At 39.6% G+C, this 25,858-nt stretch overlaps 1 protein-coding gene and 1 long non-coding RNA gene across 2 annotated transcripts in view; one reads left to right on the top strand and one right to left on the bottom strand.

Annotated features, from left to right (window-relative positions):
- Window positions 1-25,517, bottom strand: part of LOC120715375 (CD276 antigen homolog) — a 49,900-nt gene extending 24,383 nt beyond the window's left edge. Inside the window, exons 1-5 of the mRNA XM_040002350.1 lie at window positions 25,397-25,517; window positions 11,091-11,438; window positions 8,296-8,571; window positions 6,287-6,386; window positions 2,286-3,463 (exon numbers count right to left, since the gene is read on the bottom strand). Of these exons, the coding sequence (XP_039858284.1) occupies window positions 3,367-3,463; window positions 6,287-6,386; window positions 8,296-8,571; window positions 11,091-11,438; window positions 25,397-25,472 (897 nt within the window). The 5' untranslated portion in view covers window positions 25,473-25,517 and the 3' untranslated portion in view covers window positions 2,286-3,366. Of the gene's footprint in view, window positions 3,464-6,286; window positions 6,387-8,295; window positions 8,572-11,090; window positions 11,439-25,396 lie in introns of the transcript that reaches the window.
- On the top strand, window positions 96-18,600 carry LOC120715392. Its single transcript, XR_005691621.1, has 3 exons — window positions 96-109; window positions 2,945-2,946; window positions 18,416-18,600. It is a non-coding gene; the product is annotated as an uncharacterized LOC120715392 (long non-coding RNA).
- Window positions 25,518-25,858: the final 341 nt, after the last annotated feature.

Here is a 25,858-nt window from a genome sequence, read left to right as displayed (position 1 = left end):
GCCTTGACAGTGCTCTTCCACTGAAGTGTCAGTGTCTCCTAATGTGGCTCATGAGGTACAGACCGGAAGCAGTTTATGTCCCTGGTAGAACCCTTGTCATCATTGACAAGTTATCATGGAACCCACACAATCATACAGAGGATGAGACTACCACACACAGCAATGTGGACTGTTACATAGCCACTGTGATACAGGGCATTCCTTTTTTTTTTTTTTTTTTTGGCCTCTCCCGTTTGGTTCTTTAGCCATCAGAATTATTGTCTGATTCTCTCCTGGAGAAGGACAATTTAATAACTTTACTTATAAAGCACTTTCAAGCAAATTGCTGAACAGTTTGAAGATAAAAAGATGGGGGAAAAAGTACAGAAAACACTAAAATTTGAAACTGATAGAAATTTAAAAACTAAAAAGGCACAGAATTAAGACACATAGGTTAGGGTGAACAAGTGGGTCTTTAACTTAAAAACCTCCACAGAGCATGCCTGTCTGATATCTTGAGGGAGGTTGTTCCCAAAAAAAATGGGGCACAAAAAGAAAAAGCACGCTACGAGTAGTCTTTTTTCTGGCTTTAGGAACTTTTTGAAGGGCAGTATCCTGAGATCGGACAACACTGGAAAGAACATAGAGGTGTAAACGGTCAGAAAGACATGAAGGTGCCAAACCATTTAAATTCTTGTAGGTGAGCAACAGGACTTTAAAATTTGCTCAAACCTGACAAGGCAGCCAGTGAAGAGATTTCAGTACTGGGGTAATGTGCTCAAATTTCCCAGTTTTGGTTAAAATGTGAGCAAGTGCATTTTGTACCACCTGTAAACCTCTAAAACTTTTCTTTGGTTACCCAGAAAGAAGAGTGTTACAATAATCAAATGCATGGATACGCACTTCTGCAGTGTCAAGTGATAAAACTTGCCTGATTTTAGCAAAGTTCCTTAGGTGATAAAAGGCAGTCCTTGCTGTCTCTGAAATTTTTGTGGTCCAACGACCATGAAATCTATCTTATCAGTAATAAGAATCAGGAAATTATCAGATACCTAGCTCCTAATTGCAGATAGACAAGATTTTAATTTAGACAAGTCACAGTTTCCAGTGATTAAAGGAACATAAAGCTGCAGGCCATCAGCGTAACAATGAAAGGTCGCTTTAAAAGAACGCAGAAGAACACCAAGAGGGAGCATTATTGTTTTACATGAGGTACATGATTAAACTGAATGTCAAATTTACTGCATTTTTATTATAAGAATATAGATACACAGTGCATATTTACACAGAATCACACCGGTTACATGTGCATTGTGCTTTCCACATGCCAAAATGCCAAAATTGATGCCTAAGCCTTAACCTTTTTACAGTTGTACATGCTGTAGTGCCATTTTTTGGAGCATTACAAGTTGCTATAATCATACAACCGTTATATCACAAATAATAGTAATATATATGCATTAAGTGTATAGTAAGTAGATATATTGCAAAAAAGTGCAGACTTCAAAGAAATTGCAAATCTTTTTTTTGTTACATATATTTTTAGTTACAGAAATTTCAGAGGCATATTCCTCAAAACTATAAATGCAAAAAGGTGGCACAACATAGTTTTCAACCACAAGAAATTTATTTTCAGTGTTTTCTGTCACGATTAGGCCGTGTGCAGGCAGGAATTGGACCCAAACACAAACTCACGGGAAACAGGACTGAACTCAAAATACAGCTTTATTGCTGACAGAAGTTAAAGATAATACAAAATAATATGAAACTAAACTGGGAAGTTCAAAAGGAACTGACTCACGAGGAAACACACGGAGGGGCTCACAGTCATGAGGGAGAACACGACACAGAACTGAGGGTGACGCGGACATAAATACACAGAGGGTTGACGTGGGAACTGGGAGCACACGGAGAACACAGCTGACACAGATAATCGTAACGAGACAAGGCAGGAGCAAACACAACATGACTCATACTGACGGGAGACTGTCAAAGTAAAACAGGAAATACACAGAGGTTCAGACAGGAGGAGAGAGCACAGGGAGACAGACATAACGGGCTGGGGAAAACATGGAATAAAACACAAGAAGGGGCACACAGGGGGAAAAGTCACAAGGGGAAATCAAATAAGGAACATCTTAACAGAACAACCCAGGAACCATGGCCTAAATAAAGAACAAAATACAAATATACAATAAACTAAGAATGCTGGGCCAACATGACCCAGGATCATGACAGTTTATTTCATTTTTGAGATACACAAATTTTTATAAACTGCAGGAAAAACAAAAATAACTATTACTGTGCACACATTGCAAAAAAAATATAACATGGGCCTCAAAATAAACTAAAAGCATCCCAGAAACTATACAGAAAGGCATAAAGTCAAACATGACTTTCAGTAACACCAGTAAACCTTTGAAAGGCCCTGTAGGGAAAAAAAAAAAAAAAGGACCATTTACAGCCTTGTGCCTTCACCCAAGTTCTACCTCTCTCCTGGCCTTGACATCCCTCTCCTCCCGTCTTTTCAATGTCTCTGTTTTCCCTTCCATTTGAATGGCAAACATGGCCTGCCATTGGAGAGCCTTTGCAGGGTCCAGCACTCATGCTGTCTGTTCCTCCGCGCCTCTAACCCTGGTCAGTATCCTTCCAGACCTTTCCCAGTTTCTCACCCTTCTCACTTATACTTTCTATGCCTTGCCTGTACCATGCATTACTCCTATCACACATATGTTCCCGTCCCCATAGGCCAGAACTCCGCCGCAGTATAGCATTGAACTAGCTGCGCAAGCTCAGGAATTAGCTTTTTTTTTTTTTTTTTTTAAATTTCAACAAGACACTGATCCCTCGCAGGTCAGACTTTACATGATAATGTAAAACAAAAGTAATACAAAAGTTTACATTTAGAGCAGGTTCAGCATTTGTTTTGCCTGTAGTGCCCATGAAACAGCTGAATCAGACTGAGCCGTTGAATACATTCAATTACAGAGAGTTTTTATTTAGGGCTTTCACAATTTACCCTCAAATATTCATCCATATTCAACCATTCACAGATTGTAGTAGGCTACTGTGGAAAATGTAGCCTGAACATTATCTGTAATTCTGTGATCCTGCTTTACTCGCACATTACATTCATAAAACCTCAAATTACAAATAAGGTAACTTAAATCAAACAGTTCTGAGACCAATTTGTATTCTTTGCAGTTCCACAACATTTGTCCAGGAAATAAAGAGTTATTAATAACAGTCCATTGTATAGTTACACATCCTGGACAAAAGTGATGGACACGCAAACTCACACAGAGACAGCCAACTTTAACCCTAGAAATACACCAGCTGGAAATCTGTGATGTGGAGGTTTTGATCCATCCTTTGGACAGGTTCAGATCACAGCAGGAGAATTTCACAAGTGGAAAGATTTGTTTGTGTGGTCTTTTTTTCTAAGATAATCAGATGCTCTACACCACACTTCTTTGCCGTGGAACTGCAGGGAAGTAAACAGATTTACATAGATAAAATCACATCTGCGTTGGTTGTATTCAGACTAGATACGTTATATTATCTCTCGTCTTCTTTTCTGCTCTGGCTTGTTTGCCTTTTAACAACTGTTCTGTCAATTCAGGGACAACCAGTTCTATCTGCTCTGTTTTTGCATATTCAATGCACATTGTTAAAATTGTATTATAACACAGAATGGTGATAATGCACTGTTGTATCTGTATAAATAAAGATTTTATCATTTTTCTGTGAGAACTTAATGTACCACTGAAAACCAGTATCCACATCTCTGTTTGTCTACCAAAGTATTTATATTTTTTTTCTTGGATAATACCAGAGGCATTATCTTGAGTCATGCAGGTTGAGATCCCTTGGCTCAGCTTCAGTCAGAAGTGAGGTAAAAGGTTCAACATCCAGTCTTATTTGTGATTTGTAGAGTGCTAAAGCGCTCTGCTGTTTGTGTGCTTTTGCTAATAGTAACTTATATCTTTGATTAAGGATTTTCTTCCAGAATTTGCTGATCTACTGGGGAGCCTTGTGCTACGTTATGACCGTATACTAATTGTTGGTGACTTCAACATTCATGTTTGCTGTAAGGACAGTTCGCTAGCTAAGGATTTCCTCGCTCTTATTAGCACCCTCAATCTCACCCAGTGAGTAAGTGAACCAACTCACACTAAAGGTCATATACTTGATTTGGTACTATCTTATGGTCTGGATATTTGCATCACGGACATAGAGGATTCTGGGATTTCTGATCACTTCCTGGTTTCGTTTAATACTGTAGTGAGCGATGTGGATTTGAACAGTGATGGTCCTGTGCGGCAAACGCGCACGATTAACTCCCAGTCAATCGTCCACTTCATTGATGCTTTCCTTGACTCTCCCCTCTCTGATGCTAACTGTAATGGGGTTTTATCAGCGGATGAGCTTGCTAACCTCTTTTATACTGACATTCTTAACTCTGTGGCACCTCTGAGGATTAAACGTGCCAAATCCTCACAACCCTGGCTAAATGATACCACTCGCGCCCTCAGGCGTGAATGTCGTCGTGCTGAAAGAAAATGGAGGAAAGACAAACTCCATGTCTCTTTGGGCATCCTCCATAATTGTTTATCTAAGTATCAAAGGTTAAAGCTGCCAAATCTGCCTTTTTGTCTAGCATTATTATGACTAATAGCCACAACCCCTGAGCCCTTTTTAATACTTTTAACTCTGTGATAAACCCTTGCACTACCACTTATAGGGATGCTTCCCCTGCTCTTTGTGATAAATTCTTAAAGTATTTCTCTGATAAAATCTCAGCTCTAAGGGCTTCTCATCCATCTCATCCATCATCAGTTTTAGACCCAGTTCCAGCCTCTGAATGCTTGACTGTCTTTCAACAGTTTGAGCCAGTGTCTTATTCTGCTTTAAAAGATATAATTGATCATCTCAAAATCTCTGGTTCCCCACATGATATTCTTCCTTCTCGTTTCTTTAAGGAAGCTTTATCCTCCTGAGAACCATCCCATTAATTTATGTCCTCTGTAGTCAACATTTGTTTTTGGTCTAAATCTTTTGATTTATTTGAGCTACCATACTAAGTCCCGATGTACTAAATAGAGGACACCCTGGGCTTTCTATTAAAATATCATATGTTTGGGTGGTTTCTTTTAGCTCCAGAGAAGAAGGAAATAAAAAAAAAATAAATAAAAAAATCAATGGGAAGATTCTTTTTTCCTCGATTCTCAGGAGGATAATAATTTGTAAATATAAAAATTGTTCTAAAGAAAGACTCAGTTCAAGCCTAACTGAAAGCCTGTGTAGAAACAGCCTTGAGTGATACACAGGACACTGATCTCTAAATTCCTGACTTCTAATGTGTATTATTTAGTAAAAAGGGGATTGCACTGAGCAAATAGTGCTTAATAGAGTTTTAAAAAGAAAGTATTCATCTATAACTGGTTTGAAGGGAATCTGGCTAAAATGAATGTTTGCGTGAGAATATGTTAAAGACAAATCTGACAAAGGTAGCATAAAATGATATAAACTTTGCTTTAGTTAAAAGTGGGTGAAAGGCTGGAGATGGAGAGGATGATAGGGTGTGGTTAGACTGGCAGATTTTATGCAAACACCTAATTGATTGAGTAGACACCATAGTGAGAGAGGTGGGGAGGAGTAGGCACTTGACAGCTCATACATTGGAATGCCTAGAAACTGTATACTGTCCAGCCCTCTAATTCAAGTTATTAACATGTGCCATGATCAAGAGGAGAGCGGTGGCTAACAAGTGGGACTGATAAAATCAATCCTGGAAGGCTACTCAGGACACTGGTTTTCTTATCAGATTAACAAAGGGACAACTGGACAATTTCAAGGCAGCCAGGACTGGGCATGTCCCCTCACCCACATCGTTTCCATCTGAAACTTGCATTGCCTGCCTGGTAAAACTCATAGGATCAGAGATTAAGATTTTTTTTTTTTTTTTTTTTTAAATCAAAGAGCCAAACTTCCTGTATAGAGGGTTATGTGCCCTGCTGATTTACACCTGATATCTGTATGCTGAAACAATGGGGGCTTAATCCAGATTGAAAATATTTAGATTTTCAAATTGTATTTGCATCATTTCAAATGAAATATTTAAATAAATTATTATTGTAGTTTAAAAAATATATTTTTAATGAAAGAGAGGTCAAAAAACAAGATTTCTTGTTTTCAAGAAAGGAGGATCAATAAAAGACGGTATGGTATGCTTTTTGTTTTGAACTGAAACAGGATTATCATCATATCATGGGTAAGCTGACACAAAAGAATTATTCAAACTTACCTCGAGTTTTGTATAAATAAACAGCAGTAGTAATCAGACAAAATGCAAGAATAACTAAAAAAAATAATAACTCCAATCATCACATCCCCAGATGTACCATCTGAAACAAAAAAAGGTGAAGTTCTCTGTCATGATGTGACACCAAACATTCATGTACTGAACATAGATTACAACCTCTGCATTAAAAACGTAAAAGGTGTTCTTAAGTACAGTGGAACACCGACTTACGAATACCCCATTTAACGAAAAATTCAAGTTACGAAGGCACTGAACGGCAATATTTCTGCCCGTGTTACAGCAAAATGCCCGTGTAACAAAATCCGCTGGTTCTGATTGGCTGAGCCTACAATGCCCACAATGCCTTCCGAATCATGTGACAACCCCTTGGCTTCGGTACTTGCGCTTTGCTGTTCCACTTGAATGACGTATTGTTGTTCTAGTTAGCAATTAGCCTACAACCTATCGTTCAGCATCGCCTCACTCAAAAGGCGCGATGGGTGCTTCGACTTACGAAAATTTTCGTATGAAAGACCCTCGGGAACGAATTAATTTCGTAAGTCAGGGTTCCACTGTATATGACAACTAACAACAGTGAAACATGATTTACACATAAAGCCCCCATTATCTGGGATACAGTGATATTAACAGTGTTTTCTATCCATTATTGTAGGGTTATATATATATATATATATACACATATACATATATATATATATATATACATATATATATATATATATATATATATATATATATTGATAGAGATGCAGGGAGAAACCTAAAAAAACCTTATCAAATACATGCTGAATTTGATCATGTTATCCACTTGATACATCAGATTCCTCCTCAAAGATATAACTTAAGGGATAACTTTATTAATGTTGAGCTTGTGCTTTCAGACTAAACAGGTTAACTCTGCAATAAAAATAAGGGTAATTTTTATGTTTTAAGGTTCGAAAGTAAAGTGAATCTTTTGATTAAACTATTGAAGAGGCCAGGCACACCATCCACCACTGGCTTTATGTGAAGTTTACTGAAGTCAGGAATAAGAATACTTTTTATTGTGCTGTGGTATTTTGTCCACCTATTCCAAATGGCTTGTTTTTAAAGGAGTTTAGTGACCTCATATCTTCCACCACTTTTGATTTATTCGTATCCCCTTATAATACTGTTGATCTTTCAACAAATTTTACTATTTTACTTACTATTGTTGTTCTGTTAAAAGAAGATCAGTTCCTGTTTCCAAGTTCCACCTCACCTTGGATAAATTACACCATTCCCTCCTTAAAGCATTTTCCTCAAAAAGCTGTGCGCTTTTTGAGGAAAATGTGTTTACATGTTCATCTCCTTCATTTAAAGGGTGTTTTAATTTCTTTCAATAGTTTAGTTAGAGATGCGAGGGCTGCCTATTTCTCACACTTGGTTACAAAGAACAGAGGTAATCCTAACGTGTTATTTGACAACATTAGCACTATTGTCAATATTATTATTATTGCTAAGATGTTAGAAAAGGTTATGGCTAAACAGGTTACAGCTATCTCGAATAAACACAGTGTACTTGACAAATTTCAATCTGCTTTTCGTAGAGTTTATTCTACTGAAACTGCTCTTCTGAGAGGGATATTTAGATTGTTCAGTTCTGTTACTGTTGAAGGTTACCTCTACTTTTGATACTGTTGATCTGCCTGAACTACACTTTTCTTATTGACCTTATTGTTTCTATTATACTTCTTCACCACATTTTGAGTACCATTAAAGGCATTTTCTATCACTGTTATGCAGATGGTATTCAATAATATTGCTCTTTTAAGCTATTTAAGTTAATTGATCATTTTAAAATGCTCATAGGTGTAATATGAATGGTTGCCTATTTCTATGTGTTTGCCCTGTAAAAGATTCCTAACCTATCCATGGTGTACCCTGCCTCTCACCCTATTAGTGCTTGGATAGGCAACATTTTTGAAAAGCAATAAATATTTCTATCAATTAACGATTAAAATGCCACTCACCATTCAAATGTACACTGATTTCCATATGTGCCCGATGGTGGATTTCATTCTGTGTGGCAACACAGCGATAATAGTCAGTCTTTCTCACAGTAGTTTTGAGGGTGACATAGAAGCGAACTCCTCTTTTAGAGACCTGTGGCTCCTCAGAAGGAATGGTTTGGTTGTTACTATCCCACCACTCCACTCTAGGTTCAGGGTAAGCACCCTTTACATCACACTGAAGCAGCGCCCAGTCATTTGTTTCTTTAAGATTTGTTACAGAAGGATCTGCTGCGCCTGTGAACACATAAAAGACAGATTACATAAGAAAAACGGCACAGTTGGGGATATTTCTTCTTGTTCAGCTACTCTGAGTGCAGATGTGGTGTTTGAGGACAAAAAAAAAGCAGTTGCACCTAAAACTGTACCTTACAACACAGTTGTGATGTTTGAAGAGAAATTTTGTTTCAGAGCTTTTACTCTAACAACATTTTGGACTTACATAAAGACATTTATACATTCCAAAGATTATCTAAAAGTTGTATAAAAAGATGGAAAAGTGTCAGGCATTAAATAAATGTAATTTCTAATATCCTATTTGATCTTGCTGCCCAAATGGAAAACATATTATCAAAAAAATTATCCTAAAACTAATATCTTGAGGTTTTTGTCAATTTGATTTACAGTGGGATGACAGGGATGAAATACTTTCTGAGTACATGTAGCTTATGAGGTAGTTTTCTAAACAGCTATGTTTACCTTTAGCTATAAATTCATGTATATACACATGTAAATGCATGTGACGTCATCGCAAATACGACTCACCTGAGACGTTTCGGACCTTTAACCTTTTAAAACGCAGAGGTTGTATGCGACCTAAATTTACACGTAAAAATTAATAAATAAACTAACTGTATATTTTCTGATAAGCGGATACGCCGATATAAAGATATAATACGTCATTTCAAAGCTCAGACGTTCAATTTTCAGCAGGCTTGTGAATCACAATGAAGGATTTACGACATAAAAACAATAGCGTCCTAATTTCCGACAGTAAATAGTTAGTAAACTTCTTGCTAGTCTGTCGCATCACCGATAAAAAAGCCATTTATTGGATAAAAAATAAACATTTGAAGACGAACGAGGGTTCGCTTTAACGAACAAAACTCTACAAATTAACTTCGTTCGTTTGAGTTCGAACGGGAGTAAAAATAACCTGAAAAAAGCGATTTTATTCTATCATTACGGTGTGTCGGGAGCTACACAAACTACTAAAACTGCGACATTAAAACAAGTTTTAAAGTAATGATAGATACATTTGCAAATGAACTTTGGGTATCTCTGAAATCTGTAAACGTCCTCAACTAAAATTAACTATTTGGCATCCTTCTCTGACAGAAAGCGATGTGTTCACAGGCCTGTTAAATTATACCAGCCAATCACAGAAGAGCGTCTGTACGCTAGCTAGATTGACGATTGATTGACGGCAACCGACATCCAATAGAAAGTCACCGCAATGAAACCAGGCAAAGTTTAAAACCGTGAAAATCAGCCCTCTGCCCATATATGGAAGTTATTGTAGTTAGCCTCGCTGTTACAATGAAACGAAAACAAATCAAAGAAAATTATTTTATCTGTCAAAAAAGACTCGATTAAATGATAATAGATATATAAACATTTATTTTAGTTATTTTATGACATCGTTTTGTACTTAGGTTTAGCATTTAGGAACATTTTAGGTGTAACAAACAGAATGAATCTTCATTATCTGTTAACTTTGGAGAGATTTTTGTGGAGTTTTGACTTAATTTGTTAGAGATGTTCTGCTTTGCACTTTAAATTAATCTCTGTAATATCTTAGAGTCACTTTTTATATCAGCATGAAACTTGGTACGTTTATTGTAGACAAAATGAAGATGATATTCTGTAAATTTCAGCCTTCTAACCTTCAAAATGGCTAGTTAACTCTATTTAATATATGACGTAAAAGCGTAAAAACATCAAGGCTTCAGTCATTTCCTGTATAATCCTCAAACAAATGATCTATTTTAGAGCTAAAGGTAAAACTGACAGACTACATTAAATAACACAGATTTTACTTAAAAGTAATAAAACAGGCAGGTATCAGATATTTATGGTTTGGAAATTATTACAAAGTTGAGCCTGGTAGTTACAGACATGCAGAAGTGCACATGACTGAGAGGCTCTAACAAGTTAATATGGGCTCTGAAAGGGGAAAAAAAAACACACACAAATATTAGAGAAACTGTGTTATAATTAACTTGGCAGTCCGACAAAGGTGGAGAAAGAAACTCAGAAGTGTTAACCTGCTATATTAGCCATATCTTTATTTCATAAATGTCCTGATACATTTTCACAAGAGGCTGGTTTATGGTTGTGGATGTGTTTTAATCACACAGTCAAAAAACACTTTGAACAGCTGTGTCTGTGATATATCAGGAGAAGTGAACATTTATTTATTCAGTGTTTATAGCTGCATTCACAGAGAATTTATTGTGTTTTTTGAAGACTCTATGGACACCTCAGATTTTTGATACGTAGACAGGTGTAGGACCAGCATGCATATGGGAAGGTGTGCATGCTGGGGTGAGGCCCTGCCAGATGTAAGTAAGTTTGTATGTAAGTAAAGTTTATCATTAAGCGCTTTTCATAGACAGGCAGTCACAAAGCGCTGTACACAAAGATAAAAAAAAGTTAAGTAAGAAAATAGGCAATATACAGAATATAAAAGGTTAAATGTAAATGAAAATGGAAAATGCTGACTGTTTCAACTGTAAATACTCAACAGCACTCACCAACAGCAAGCTCAATGCGGAATGTTTTTCTTCCTGTGCTGACGTTTGGAAAAATACATGTATAGATTCCTTTGTCCTCCAGGCTAGTTTGCTTTATTCTTATGGAGGCATTGCCATGCTTCAGCTGTTCTGGAAAATGTGAGACTCGATTTTTGAATTCCTTATCCTGACCTGCGAGGCCATTACTGTAATGGTTGCCTTTATTATACACAAAGACATCCTTTTTCATATCTGTTCCTTCCTTCTTCCAGTCAAAAAGCATTGACTCAATGTTCACACTGGTGCCAAGGGAACAGGGTAAAATTACATCATCATCTTCTTTAACAGTCACTCTTGTCCCAGGTGGCCCTAAAAAACAAAGCATAAACAGAGTGATGATGAAGGAAAGTCCTAGTTTCCCGCCCCAAAAAGATCATATTTATTGAGTTTAGTTGCCCTTAATATTTTTCCTGTTTTCATCACAGTCCCACCTGTAGCCCCACAGTTTGAATGGCTGGTTTAAATGGAGGCTGAAGGAACTAAAGAGCTTGTTTCAGAGAGGATGAAGTCATAGGCTGCACCAAGGCCCAGACTGAGATAAACAAGGATCATCGTGAACTGTGAACCATGCTAAACTGTTCCAGTAGTGTCCAAGAATAAAATACAGAGCTGCAAATTTGTACAATAGCTCATCTTTACTTTATGTATTACATTTCTGTTTTCAGAAGTCAGAGGGTGAGGTCTATTAAAGAGGACTCTCTCTCAATGTCTTGATGCATGCTCAATCATCCTGGATTTGCAACTATGGGTGAGAGTTTAGGCCCTACTCAGTAATGCAAAGTCCCCAGCATCCACCATCAACATGGAGGAGATGAAGGCACTCACATTGCTTAGTGATGATAACAACATTATCATCATTCCAGCAGACAAGGGTAGGTGAACAGTTTTGCTAAACAAGAAAGCCTATTATCAGAAAATGTTGTCACTGGTCAGTGACAAAAACACTTGTGAGCCCCTGAAACGAGACCTAGGAAGTGGTTACAGGAAGAGGGTGATAGACTGTCTGAAGCAGTTAGAACAACACAGTGCTATTGACCGGACCTCATACCCAGTAGCGGTGACACGGGCGGTTGCCCGGGGCGGCATCGTGGTGGGGGGCGGCATCCCGGGCAAAAAAAAAAAAAAATGCTAGTTCCGACATCATGCCAGCGCATATTGGGAATGGCATGGGCACCGATCGGTTTTCTATCGACCATTTGCTGGGAGTAAGGGCGCCCTCCGTCTGCGAGGTGCGCGTGCTGCTTGCGGCACAGGGAGGAGAGGGCGGGGCGGCGGGGAGTCTCTGGCTGGCTGGAGCAGCATCTAATAACCAACTCGTAAAATAAAACAAAATAAAAACAAACCAACAAACACGAAAACACCAGACATCATGATACAGACTTATAATTTGCACGGATGTTTTTTTCGAAATTCTATACACGAAAAGTGAGCGCCAGAGAGCCCTTGGTGAGCCTACTTGCTGCTGAAGTCAAAGTAAACTTTATTGTCATCTCCGCTACTTACAGTCCAGTATATAGAGAGACGACGAGGCTCCAGTTACAGCAGTGCAAGTAAACAAACAATACATATAAGAAGAGTAAGAAAATAAATATAAACTTTAGGACCAGGAGTAAAGGGATCTATAACAATTTAAAATGTATAATTTACAGTTTGATGATTCCCTGATTGGATAAGCTGACGGCTGCTGATTGGTCCCCTATTCATGAGGTTGCTTTCAAAATCTGTCACCAGCAGTTGTCCCGGGGCAGCAACTGACAGCAGCAGCAGACCTGAGCCTGGCCTCCAAACTCTGTGATATTTGTGATTCTCGTGACCTATTGAGCTTGTATATAGTGTGTAAATTAGCCTTCTCTTGTAAATAGCACCTTGTAAATAGTCACTGAAGCCGAAGGGGTGAGCTGCCTTGTTGTTTTCTGTATTGTTTCCTCCTGTTTATTCAGTTAGGGAGTTAGGCGTAGCATTTGTCTTTTGTTTGTTCTTTTCATCACTTAGGGTTTTGGTAGCACCTCCTTGACTGATTAAGCTGGTTTTGTTTGTTATTTTGGCCTTTGTTCACCTCGGAATCACGCTTCAGTTTAGACAATAAACTGCTGTTCACTAAGAAATTGGTTTTTCCTCTGTGTATGGTTTTGGGGACCAGGGCGGGGTCAATCTTTTTCAACTCTTATGTTATGTTCCTGTACCCCTAGACTGGGGCGTAACAGTCATTGGATAATGGCAGGTCATGTATCCTGAAACAATCATAATTGTAATCAGAATACTTTATAATCCCCAAGGAAATTATGTGGGTTACAGTTGATCAAAGAAGAAATGGTAAAAATAGTAACAGTAACAGACTCCAAACAATACATTATGTACAGATTTCAATATTAATTAGTCATTGTCAATTCTTGATTTGTCCTGTTCTCATTGTATGAGGAATTATGATGGCTGTTTGGTAGCCGTTTGCATACTATGCATACTCTCTCTCTCTCTCTCTCTCTTCGTGTGTGTGTGTGTGTGTGTGTGCGCGCGCGCCAGAGGGAGTGTTTGCCCAGGGCGCCAAACAAGCTAGGACCGCCACTGCTCATACCACAGGCTATACTGAGGGGAAGAGGGGAATCTATACCAAGTCTGTATGATTTACCGAAGCTACATAAACAGGGTGCATCTTTAAGACCAATTGTCTGTATTATCAACTCAGTCACCTACAACATTTCTAAGTTTCTGGCTTCAATCAACGTGTTGGAAGGCAGCTCAGAACCCCAAATCCAGAACACCTTGGTTTTTGTTGCCAATATAGAGGCAGATGAAAAACATGGTCTTGTAACTGGGTGTCATCAGGATGCTACAACACAGAGCGAACACCATCCCACAGACACAGCGGCCAGGGAGGCAGAAGAACAGCACATCAAGAAGGCCCTGAGTAAATGTGATTATCCCAGCTGGACTCTTGTCAAAGCTGGGAAGGAACCTAAAGAAAGCTCCAGCCGATCCAGGAGAGAAGGACAAATGCTGCCTAAGCAAAAACCTGTAGTGATCCCGTATGTGTCAGGAGTTTGTTTTTTAACACTGTCAACACTGTTTTTGTTTTTTAACACTGCGTCTCTGTGGCTTTTAAACTCCAAAACCCGCTGCACCAAAAATTGGTCCACCCCAAGGATCGGGTCCCCCGAGACAAACAGAGTAGCATAGTGTACGCTGTTAAGTGCCAGGATTTATACATCGGGGAAACCAAACAACCTCTGGCGAAGCAGATCAATGGTTGTTGATCAATGGTTGTTGATCAATAGCCATGAAAATTTTCATATTGCATATTAATAAGTATGAAATTGCCCTAACAGCCCATTGTTCATTCAGTGGTGCTAGTTTCAGTTATTTTGCAAGTCCCTTGGATGAGTTACAGAAATGCTCATCCTTCCTACCAGTACACAGCTTAAATAACATATATGTGATACTGTGGAATTATCCTGTTATCTTTAAACATAAATATCAGACTAATTATAATGAATTTTCTAATCTAATAAATTCTGAATCCTCAGCTTTATAACTGTAGCAATGATCTGGCTCTGCTAGGGGACAGGGGAGGTAAGTTAAACAAGAGTCTCACGAGGGAGATCAGTTTCGAAAAACTTTTATTATAAAAAAAGAACTGAATAACTGTAGTGGTATTTACCACATACAAACAAACAAACAACCAATACAAAAACAACTTGCTTGCTTAAAGGCTTAACCTGTAGAAATCAAAACTAGCCTCCCGGGCTGCAACACAACTAAAGACCTCTTGAGAGAATCTCAAAATTTAGACAGAGTTTTACAAGCAAGGCTCACAGCATGTGGGGCAGACTGCACACTTGGTTCAAGGCAGCAGCCCCTGAATGAATGTTTAAAGACCCAGGTGTTTCCAATCAGTCGCTAATTGGTCTGGTATCCCTAAGCTGGTCCAATAGACTTTCCCTGGATCGAACCACAGGTTCCGACAGCCAATTGTCTGTGTGGGTTACCACACTTGAATTTGCTTAAAGGAAGGCTGCAATGGTTCTGAGTCAGCCAATCGTCTGTGGAGGTTGCCACATCCGAATTTGCTCAAAGGAAGGCTGGTTCACTTCTTCCAAGGCCAGGGGCTGTAACACCCCTCCTCTTAAATTACAAAACTGGGTTTTGTGAACCTAGACTTCTATGTGTCAATTAGCCAATTTTCATCACAAAATATGGAAATCACATACGGGGTCCCCCAGGGCTCCATCCTAGGGCCCCTCTTATTTAGCATTTACATGCTCCCATTAAGCATTAACCATGCTTGAGGCGACTTTTGTTGTGATTTGGCGCTATATAAATAAAATTGAATTGAATTGAATTAAGCCAGATTATAACCACCAATAATATTAACTACCATAATTATGCAGACGATACTCAACTTTATATCTCAATGTCACCAGGTGATGTTGAACCTATCCAAAACCTTAAGAAATGCATTGAGCAAATTAACAACTGGATGTCTCATAATTTCTCTCAACTGAACAAAAACAAAACTGAAGTACTTATCTTTGGACCCCAAAAAGATTGACTAAATAATAATGGATTGGATTTATATAGCGCTTTTCAAGGCACCCAAAGCACTTTACAATGCCACTATTCATTCACTCTCACATTCACACACTGGTGGAGGCAGCTACAGTTGTAGCCACAGCTGCCCTGGGGCAGACTGACAGAAGCGAGGCTGCCATCGGCCCCTCTGGCCAACACCAGTAGGCAAGTAGGGTAAAGTGTCTTGCCCAAGGACACAACGACCAGGACAGAGAGCCCAGGGATCAAACCGGTGACCTTCCGGTTACAGATGCGATTCCCAACCCCCTGAGCCACAGTCGCCTCGTGTCAGTAATCACCTTAAAATGGTCCAACTAGACACTACTGACCAGGCCAGAAATTTAGGTATAATAATAGACTCAGACCTGAACCTCCAGGGCCACATAAAAGTAATAACAAGGTCAGCCAGCCTTCTATCACATGAGGAACATTTCTAGGATTAAAGGACTGATGACACAAGGAGACCTAGAAAAACTCATCCATGTATTTATCTCTAGCCACCTTGATTACTGTAACAGTATCTTCACAGGTTTACCTAAAATAATCAATCAGACAACTGCAGCTGATCCAGAATGCTGCTGCTCGTGTTCTCACTAGAACCAACCCCAGTTCTAAAGTCATTACACTGGCTCTCTGAAGCTCAGAGAATAGACTTTAAAGTGCTTTTATTAGTTTATCAATCCATGAATGGGTTAGCACCAGAGTACATTAGAGATCTGCTATCATGGTACAAACCATCCAGATCAGTTAAGTCCTCCAGCTCTAGTTTATTGACTGTCCCTAGAACCAGAACTAAACATGGAGAAGCAGCTTTTAGTTTCTATGCTCCTCACATCTGGAACACACTATCGGGAGAATGCAAAGCTGCAGAGACACTGAACTCTTTTAAGTCTAAAATTAAAACTTACTTATTTAGACTTGCTTATGAGTAACTGATCCTGTTATGCCTTTCTTCTTGCTTGTTTTTAATTTTCATAAAAATATTGTGTTGATTATTGTTTTAATGTAAATGCTTTCTTGTAAATGAAACTTTAATCATGTAAAGCACCTTGAATTGCCTTGTACTGAAAGTGTGGTATACAAATAAAATTGCCTTGCCTTGCCTAGACTTCACAGTTCATGCAAAAATAAATAAATAAACAGATACTCATATTCATGACCTGGAAAGGCCATCAGCCAGAACATTTTCAGTTCCCTTCTTATGTTCAATATCTAGATTGTATTCCTGCAACAGCAGAGCCCATTGCATGAGGCACTGACTGTGGTTGAACATACCTGAAAGGAATCCTTTTGGCGCTTGACGAAGGCGGTCGCACGGACAAAAAATATAAACACAACACTTTTGTTTTTGCTCCCATTTTTCATGAGCTAAACTTAAAGATCTGAAACATTTTCTACATACACAAAGGACCCGTTACTATCAAATATTGTTCACAAATCTGTCTAAATCTGTGTTAGTGAGAACTTCTCGTTTGCCGAGATGATCCATCCCACCTCACAGGTGTGGCATGTCAAGGTGCAGATTAGACAGCATGAATACTGCACAGGTGTGCCTTAGACTGCCCACAATAAAAGGCCATTCTGAAATAAGCATTTTGATCACACAGCACAATGCTACAGTTGTCGCAGCTTTTGAGGGAGCATGCGATTGGCATGCTGACTGCAGGAATGTCTACCAGAACCGTTGTCTGTGAAATAAATGTTCATTTCTCTGCCATAAGCCATCTTCAAAGGTGTTTCAGAGAATTTGGCAATACATCCAAGTGGCTTCACAATCACAGACCACGTGTAACCACACCAGAGCCCAGGAGCTCCACATCCTCGAGGATGGTCGACCAGGTGGAGACCAGCCATCCAGAACAATCGGTTTGCATAACCAAATAAACAAAATTTTCTTGTAAAACAAAGGGGGGGGGGCTAGCAAAAAAGTTTGGGAACCACTGAGTTAAGGTGACTTGGCAGTAAGCTTTAAGGAGGTCCAACTTAGTTACATACCTCGCAGTCTCAATATTGTCCACGCAATCCTCAATTCTCAGGAGACAATATGAGAAAGGCATGGTAATGGAGTTCACTGGGCTTAGCTAAACTATGTTTAAGCAGGTATTCAGTTTCCTGATTCATAAGTGAGTGCTTTATGGGATTAGCACCATAAGGTAACCACAGGTTCCAACAGCCAATTGTGTGTGCAGGTTGCCACACCTAAATCTTCTTGACGGAAGACTGGTTCACTTCTTCCAAGGCCGGGGGCCGTAACAGATCTATAATAGTTTGTCAGTTGACAGCCGCCCTAACATATCTATGAGCTGCTGTTCATTTTTCTACCCTCTAAATTCTGTCTTACTGTTTTTGGCCATAATTACAATGATCAGTGCAGGTGTGACCTCTCCATCTTCCTTGTTTGTCCAAGCACCTGTTTTTAATAGCTGGATTCATGAAGAAACACTTCTTAACTAACCTGCTGGCATTTACTCTGTTAGTGATCATGTTGGCATATGTTAGCATTATTTCTAACTGCTGGATTTAAGGGTATGGGTTTAAGAACCCACAACCAGTAGTTTGGCCTTGTCTTCCATATACACTGTTAACATGATCATGAAGTGTTAACACAAATTTATAATATAATATAATTTTAGCACTTGTGATGGTTTGATTAACAAGGTCTGACCTTGACCCACACCTATAGTTTGGGAAGCCAGGAAACAACACAATTTTATTAGTAGATACTGCTCTTGGCTCTTGACGGAGGCGGTCGCTCTTTCTCCTTCTCCCTCTCCCTTATCTTTCCTGCTTGGCTTCTCATGTCTTTTGTATAATCTTGCTTATTCTCTAACCCCAATAGAGTCCCCCAGACTTGTTCTCTAAAAACCTAAAGAAGAATTATGGATTTGATCAACTGGTCCCTTAATGGAATTGACACCTTCCTGGGCTTGGGACAGCCTGATTGTCCTGCGGAGACGTTTTCTGCTGGATACTCGATGGTGGTTGCATCGTGTGTCTAGCAACACTCTTGATGGAGGACATTGAACAACATGTTCCAATTCGGAACCACGATAACAGAGTTCTGGCTGATTGGAGCTGGCTCGGACCTGGCTTATCGATAAACAAGAAGCAGCTACGGCTGTTCAAAATCCCACAAGGCTTGCCGACAAGATAGACGATGGGCAGGGTTGTGAGTACTCAGACTGTGTTTTTTTGTTAATGCAATATGGATAAGATCTTGGAGAAGAACAACAGGAATTGAGAGCCTTGGTGACCAGTGACAGACATTAGACCAACTGTAAAATTGGAAGCAGTTTGTTTGCACTAACCAAAACAACTACCATCTTCATCTCATGTGGGCCCCCTGACGCCAGCTGGATGCTCAAGGCAAAAGCTGACGGGAATAACAAAAATTCTCCTTTAGATAACAAAACTGTGTTGTTGTCACGGCGAGTGAGATGAGCCGTGCGGAAGGAATAAAGGAGGATCCAAACGCAGGCACTTGTAAAGGTGTGAGGGTGGTTTATTAAACACAAAATAAAAATGGGCAAATGGCAAAAAGGAACAGAAGGCTATCTAAACTGAGAACAACTAAACTAGTGAACACAAACCAGGACATGAACATGAAGGAGGATGAGCAGCAGAGAATGACAACGGACAGCAGGGAAAATACATGAGTGAGACATGGTAGATACACAGACGGACCAGCAACTACAATGACAGAAGACGCAACTTAATTACACACAGAGAAACACAGGGAGATTACACACAGGTGGTGGACACAGCTGGGAGTGATTAACGAGACAAGACAAGGGCGGTAAAACTGAACATACTCGCATGAGACGCAGACCTTCACAATAAAACAGGAAACAAGAAAACACTACACAAAGACGCAGACTTGACACTGAGACAGAAAATGACACATGGAACTGAACTAAACCTGCAATAAACATGAGAACACAAAACCTACGAACTAATCCCTAAACAAGAATAACTGAAACATAGATTCATAATCATCATCATAATAAGAAAAGGATCCAAAATGCAAAAACACACCAAAACATAACAACTCAAAATACTGGGTCAAACTGACCCAGAACCGTGACACTTGTGACTCTTCCCCTTATCAAGGCCACCCACGTTGATCGAAGATTGTTGGCTTTTGCTTAACCGGGTAAAGGGACACTTTCTCTCAGTTGAACACACACACACACACACACACACACACAGACCTAAACTCACCCCACCCCCCACCCCCTCCAAACGCCTTCTAAGCTTATGTCTTCTATGTTGTGAGATGTGATAATTCATGTGCTGAGGTGTTTTTTTTTGTTCTCAAACCGATCTCCCTGTTGGAGCTCAGTCTGGGGCGAGTTCTTTTCTCTCTTTTTTTTCCTCGTCTTTCCTCATGTTGTGCATTTTCCATTGTTATACCTCTCTGACCTGTCTTTCCCGTGATGTTTGTGTAATGTATGTATGGTCGAAAGGGTAAGATGGCGCTGGCAAGGCTGGCAGCCTTAACCCAATTTCCCTCAGGATGAATAAAGTATTATCAATCAATCAATCAATGACTTGCTCTTGCGCGCAGGGGTGACAGCTTCTGATCAGCACCTTGGACAATAACCATAGTCAGAGGTCTGTATTACAGTATCAGTGCATATTTTCAGCAAATAAGTAATAAGAATCTTCAAACCTTTACAAAAGCACAAACATCTAAAAATTCATTTTTAGGGCACTCAGCAAAGTCTGACAGTTGTTAAATCCTCCCAATTCTTTTAATCTTTGGGCTGAAGGAAGGACAACACTCTGTGTATAAATGCTCAATCAACAATCATTTTATTCCATACAATTCAACACTTTTTATGAGCAAACACCATCCGGATGGGGAGACATGCATGAAGAGGGTCACAGCAAAATCTCAAAATGGTGGAGGGTTAGTCAAACTCTTATAGCCTCTGGTGGCCCCCACCTAGTCATAAAAAACCTAAACATCCACATACTTTCTAACTCTCAGTGAGCCTGAGTTATGGCCTTGGCTCCCTGTTTTTCTGCTTCCAACAAAGGTGGGGATGAAGCTCCTGTGGAATGTGTTCTCTATACTATCTGAACAGCAAGGCCCTGACTCTCTGCACACAATAGTCTCTTCTTAACTCAGCAGTATGAAATGTCATGAAACAGTGTAACTCATTCACAGTAAATCAGCAGTATAGGGTAATACAAACCTATCTAATAAATCTAATGATTTTCACATTCTTTTAACACAGAAGTATAATGCAAACTAAAACTATGCACTGATTACACAATCTATAATAAGAAGTATGATGTCGCTTACAGCAGTATCATGATTCACTCATTTCGATTACAGGTATATGATAACATATGATAGCATAATAATCTGACACAGCACAGCTCAAATCCAAAGTCCTCATCTTGCTCTCTGCTCTCCTTCCTGTTTTCAGCACCACGTTTTTGCTTTGCTTGTTAAACATTATTTAAAATACTGAGGGCGACAGAGGGCGAGGTTCATTAAAGTGAACTCTCTCTCTCTCTATCTGCATACTGATGTCTGCTAATATGACAGCATCCACTTGATGCAGGAAATCTGCACAAACAATAGAGATCAGCAAGTACATGTAGAATCTTTCCCAGATTCCCCTTTGCCAAAAATATTTCCAAAAAAGTCTCTATTTGAATGAGTGGAGTGAAAATCACTGAGCACCTTTTTTCAGAGCTTAATTTAGTTTGTGAAGAGATGTATACTTACTTACATAAAATACTTACATAAAAAGTTGGGCTTTGGTTAGAACCATGACTTAAACATATAGTGGAACTCTTATGTGCCCACATTACCAAGACACCAATAAATGCCCGGTGCAAAGTAAAAAATGTCATTTGATAAGTAATTTCGTGAACGAGATGAGGACTTGACTTGCTTTTGTTTAAAGCTATTTTTAAATATGACATATTTAAATTCCTTCAGTCCCCACAAGATTGAATGAAAAGATTTTGAAATAATTTCTGATTTAGTATGAAGATCTTCAAATCTTTTGCTAAAGTCAGGTTTGGGCTTTAACAAAAAATAATCATCCCTGCCATTTTTGGCTGAAACAGCCAGATGGTCCAGTTGAATATGTGCAATTCCTCAAAGCTATGCTTGCTATTAGTTGTTGTTGGTAGTGCTATTCACAGTGCAGCAGCCCCACAGCTAACAGCTAGCATCTCTCACAGTTTTTCAGCTCCACTTTGTATTTCTCCATCTATATCAAGCACCACTTCCACACTACGTCCAAAAATGAGACATTACAGTGGCTTGCAAAAGTATTCGGCCCCCTTGAACTTTTCCACATTTTGTCACATTACAGCCACAAACATGAATCAATTTTATTGGAATTCCACGTGAAAGACCAACACAAAGTGGTGCACACGTGAGAAGTGGAATGAAAATCATACATGATTCCAAACATTTTTTACAAATAAATAACTGCAAAGTGGGGTGTGAGTAATTATTCAGCCCCCTTTGGTCTGAGTGCAGTCAGTTGCCCATAGACGTTGCCTGATTCAATTCAATTCAATTTTATTTATATAGCGCCAAATCACAACAAAAGTCGCCTCAAGGCACTTCATAGATACAGAGAAAAACCCCTATGAGCAAGCACTATGGTGACAGTGGGAAGGAAAAACTCCCTTTTAACAGGAAGAAACCTCCAGCAGAACCAGGCTCAGGGAGGGGCGGCCATCTGCTGTGACCGGTTGGGGTGAGAGAAGGAAGACAGGATAAAGACATGCTGTGGAAGAGAGACAGAGGTTAATAACAGATATGATTCAATGCAGAGAGGTCTGTTAACACACAGTGAGTGAGAAAGGTGACTGGAAAGGAAAAACTCAATGCATCATGGGAATCCCCGGCAGCCTACGTCTATTGCAGCATAACTAAGGGAGGATTCCCTTAGATCATCATTACTCTACTCTTAGTCATTAGCTCACTAATGAGTGCTAATGACTAAATAGAGTGCACCTGTGTGTAATCTAATGTCAGCACAAATACAGCTGCTCTGTGACGGCCTCAGAGGTTGTCTAAGAGAATACTGGGAGCAACAACACCATGAAGTCCAAAGAACACACCAGACAGGTCAGGGATAACGTTATTGAGAAATTTAAAGCAGGCTTAGGCTACAAAAAGATTTCCCAAGCCTTGAACATTTCCACGGAGCACTGTTCAAGCCATCATTCGGAAATGGAAGGAGTATGGCACAACTGTAAACCTACCAAGACAAGGCCGTCCACCTAAACTTACAGGCCGAACAAGGAGAGCCCTGATCAGAAATGCAGCCAAGAGGCCCATGGTGACTCTGGACGAGCTGCAGAGATCTGCAGCTCAGGTGGGGGAATCTGTCCATAGGACAACTATTAGTCGTGCACTGCACAAAGTTGGCCTTTATGGAAGAGTGGCAAGAAGAAAGTCATTGTTAACAGAAAACCATAAGAAGTCCTGTTTGCAGTTTGCCACGAGCCATGTGGGGGACACAGCAAACATGTGGGGGACACAGCAAACATGTGGAAGAAGCTGCTCTGGTCAGATGAGACCAAAACGGAACTTTTTGGCCAAAATGCAAAACGCTGTGTGTGGCGGAAAACTAACACTGCACATCACTCTGAACACACCATCCCCACTGTCAGATATGGTGGTGGCAGCATCATGCTCTGGGGGTGCTTCTCTTCAGCAGGGACAGGAAGCTGGTCAGAGTTGATGGGGAGATGGATGGAGCCAAATACAGGGCAATCTTGGAAGAAAACCTCTTGGAGTCTGCAAAAGACTTGAGACTGGGGCGGAGGTTCACCTTCCAGCAGGACAACGACTCTAAACATAAAGCCAGGGCAACAATGGGATGGTTTAAAACAAAACATATCCATGTGTTAGAATGGCCCAGTCAAAGTCCAGATCTAAATCCAATCGAGAATCTGTGGCAAGATCTGAAAATTGCTGTTCACAAACGCTGTCCATCTAATCTGACTGAGCTGGAGCTGTTTTGCAAAGAAGAATGGGCAAAGATTTCAGCCTCTAGATGTGCAAAGCTGGTAGAGACAGACCCTAAAAGACTGGCAGCTGCAACTGCAGCAAAAGGTGGTTCTACAAAGTGCTGACTCAGGGGGCTGAATAGTTACGCACACCCCACTTTGCAGTTATTTATTTGTAAAACATGTTTGGAATCATGTATGATTTCCGTTCCACTTCTCACGTGTGCACCACTTTGTGTTGGTCTTTCACGTGGAATTCCAATAAAATTGATTCATGTTTGTGGCTGTAATGTGACAAAATGTGGAAAAGTTCAAGGGGGCCGAATACTTTTGTAAGCCATTGTATATATTTACACAGGAATAATCCTTAGAATTTGTTCACAAAAAGTTGATTCTGTTCATCTGGACATAGCGTTTTCAGTAGGAGAAATGTTTCGTCACTCATCCAAGTGAATTCTTCATTCTCAGTCTGGGCTTATTTCAGTCATTATGCAAATGTACTGTTTATAAAGTTGGGGAAACCTTCAGTCTCAGCTGACTGCAGACATCACTTGAATGAGTGATGAAACGTTTCTCCCACTGAAAACGCTATGTCCAGATGAACAGAATCAACTTTTGAGGATTTACTTACCTGGATGATTGAGCATGCATCCAGACACTTAGAATCACATGTTTCACGTGATGAGCATATTGGTCGCTAGGGATGGAATTAATAATAAGCAATAATGGAATCCTTTAGATGTTTGTTTGCAACAATTCATTTATGTTTAATATAGAGCTGTTGTTTTTAATTGCGTTGTTCTGTTGTTTATGAGCTTTTTTTTTGTCATTCATGTAGTACATTTTTTGTGTATGAAAAGGTTTTTTGTTGACCCTAGGAAGAGTAGTTCCTGCTACTACAGGAGCTAATGGGTATCTTAACGAACAAAAAATAAACAAACAAACGAACGAACAAACACTAAACTCTGTTCAGCAAGGCGCACGAGCGACTGCACAGCCAGGGTAGGCGATTTGATTGGACAATCAAGTGTTAGTTACCAATGCGCTGCTGTCAGTGCTTGAAGCGCTGGGGTGATGATCCCCAGCGCTTTCAATAAAGTTTTTAAAAGATTGTAAGCTGCATGAGAAAGATCGACAGCAAAACAGAACAGATTAGCACACCTTGGAGAAGAAATCCACACTACGGGATTCAGACATTTGCTTTCAAATCTTTATTCTCTTTTTAGTGGGTGCATTTGTGTCCTTTGTTTTAAGATATATAGTAGAATATCGCAAAAAAAGAAAAGAAAACATTGATACAATAAAAAACGGCTTCAAATTGCAAATTGCCGCTCATATTCAGTCAGAAAACAGTCAGAAAACAAATGTCACACATCAGTTGTGTTTACAGGAAGCAGCGCCTTAACGCCACACGTACTCTTTAAAACTCCTCCACGTGGAATAATGAGTTTCTCTAAATACTGATCATAAACAATAAAGAGAGCATTTTTAATTTCATTGTTATAGATGCCGCACATTAGTCTGCTCTAATTCCCTTTATTTCAACACTAAAATGCGGCTGCGTAAAAAGCTGATGTCACAGATGTAGATGCCGCAGTCAGCCACCCACTAAAGCAGCAGCCTGAGCAGCGTTAAAGCTCCATCCGCTCCCGTGAAACGTGACAGTGCCTGCACACATGATCAGTCTAAATCAACGAGTTTCTTACCGGATTCAGCAGCAAACGTCCGTCCGGACAAAGTCAGGAAACAGAAGCTGAGAAACAGAAGTGCTAGAAGCTCCATGTCTGCAGAAACCCTCTGAAGATCAAACGTTACAGCATCTCTTTAAAAAAAAAAAAAAGGAGCCACTCCTCCCGCACTGACGCGCTCCAAAACACTTTGAGTTTCTATTCTCTTAAAGTAGTAAACCATAACTGCACTTCCGGTGTGATGTGTCGCAATATCATTGCCTTTTAGATTTAACTGTGAGATTTAACTTGTATAATAACAGTGACAGTTATAGAGAAAGGCTTACAAAAGACAGAAAATTAATGAGCAGAGATGACTGATTATTGCAACTATTTTATGTTGAAGAGAGAGGACGCTTCACACTTCCAGAATCCGCAGAATCCGCTGTCAAAGACAGCTGCATTTTCCCCACACTAGAATCAGACAAAAAAAAGAACAAC

This window comes from Simochromis diagramma, unplaced genomic scaffold (assembly GCF_900408965.1).
Source record: "Simochromis diagramma unplaced genomic scaffold, fSimDia1.1 OVJJ01000438.1, whole genome shotgun sequence".
In the NCBI taxonomy this organism is placed as follows: Eukaryota; Metazoa; Chordata; class Actinopteri; order Cichliformes; family Cichlidae; genus Simochromis; species Simochromis diagramma.
The sequence above is the reverse complement of the archived record's forward strand: the minus strand, read 5'-3'. Positions and strand labels throughout refer to the sequence as shown.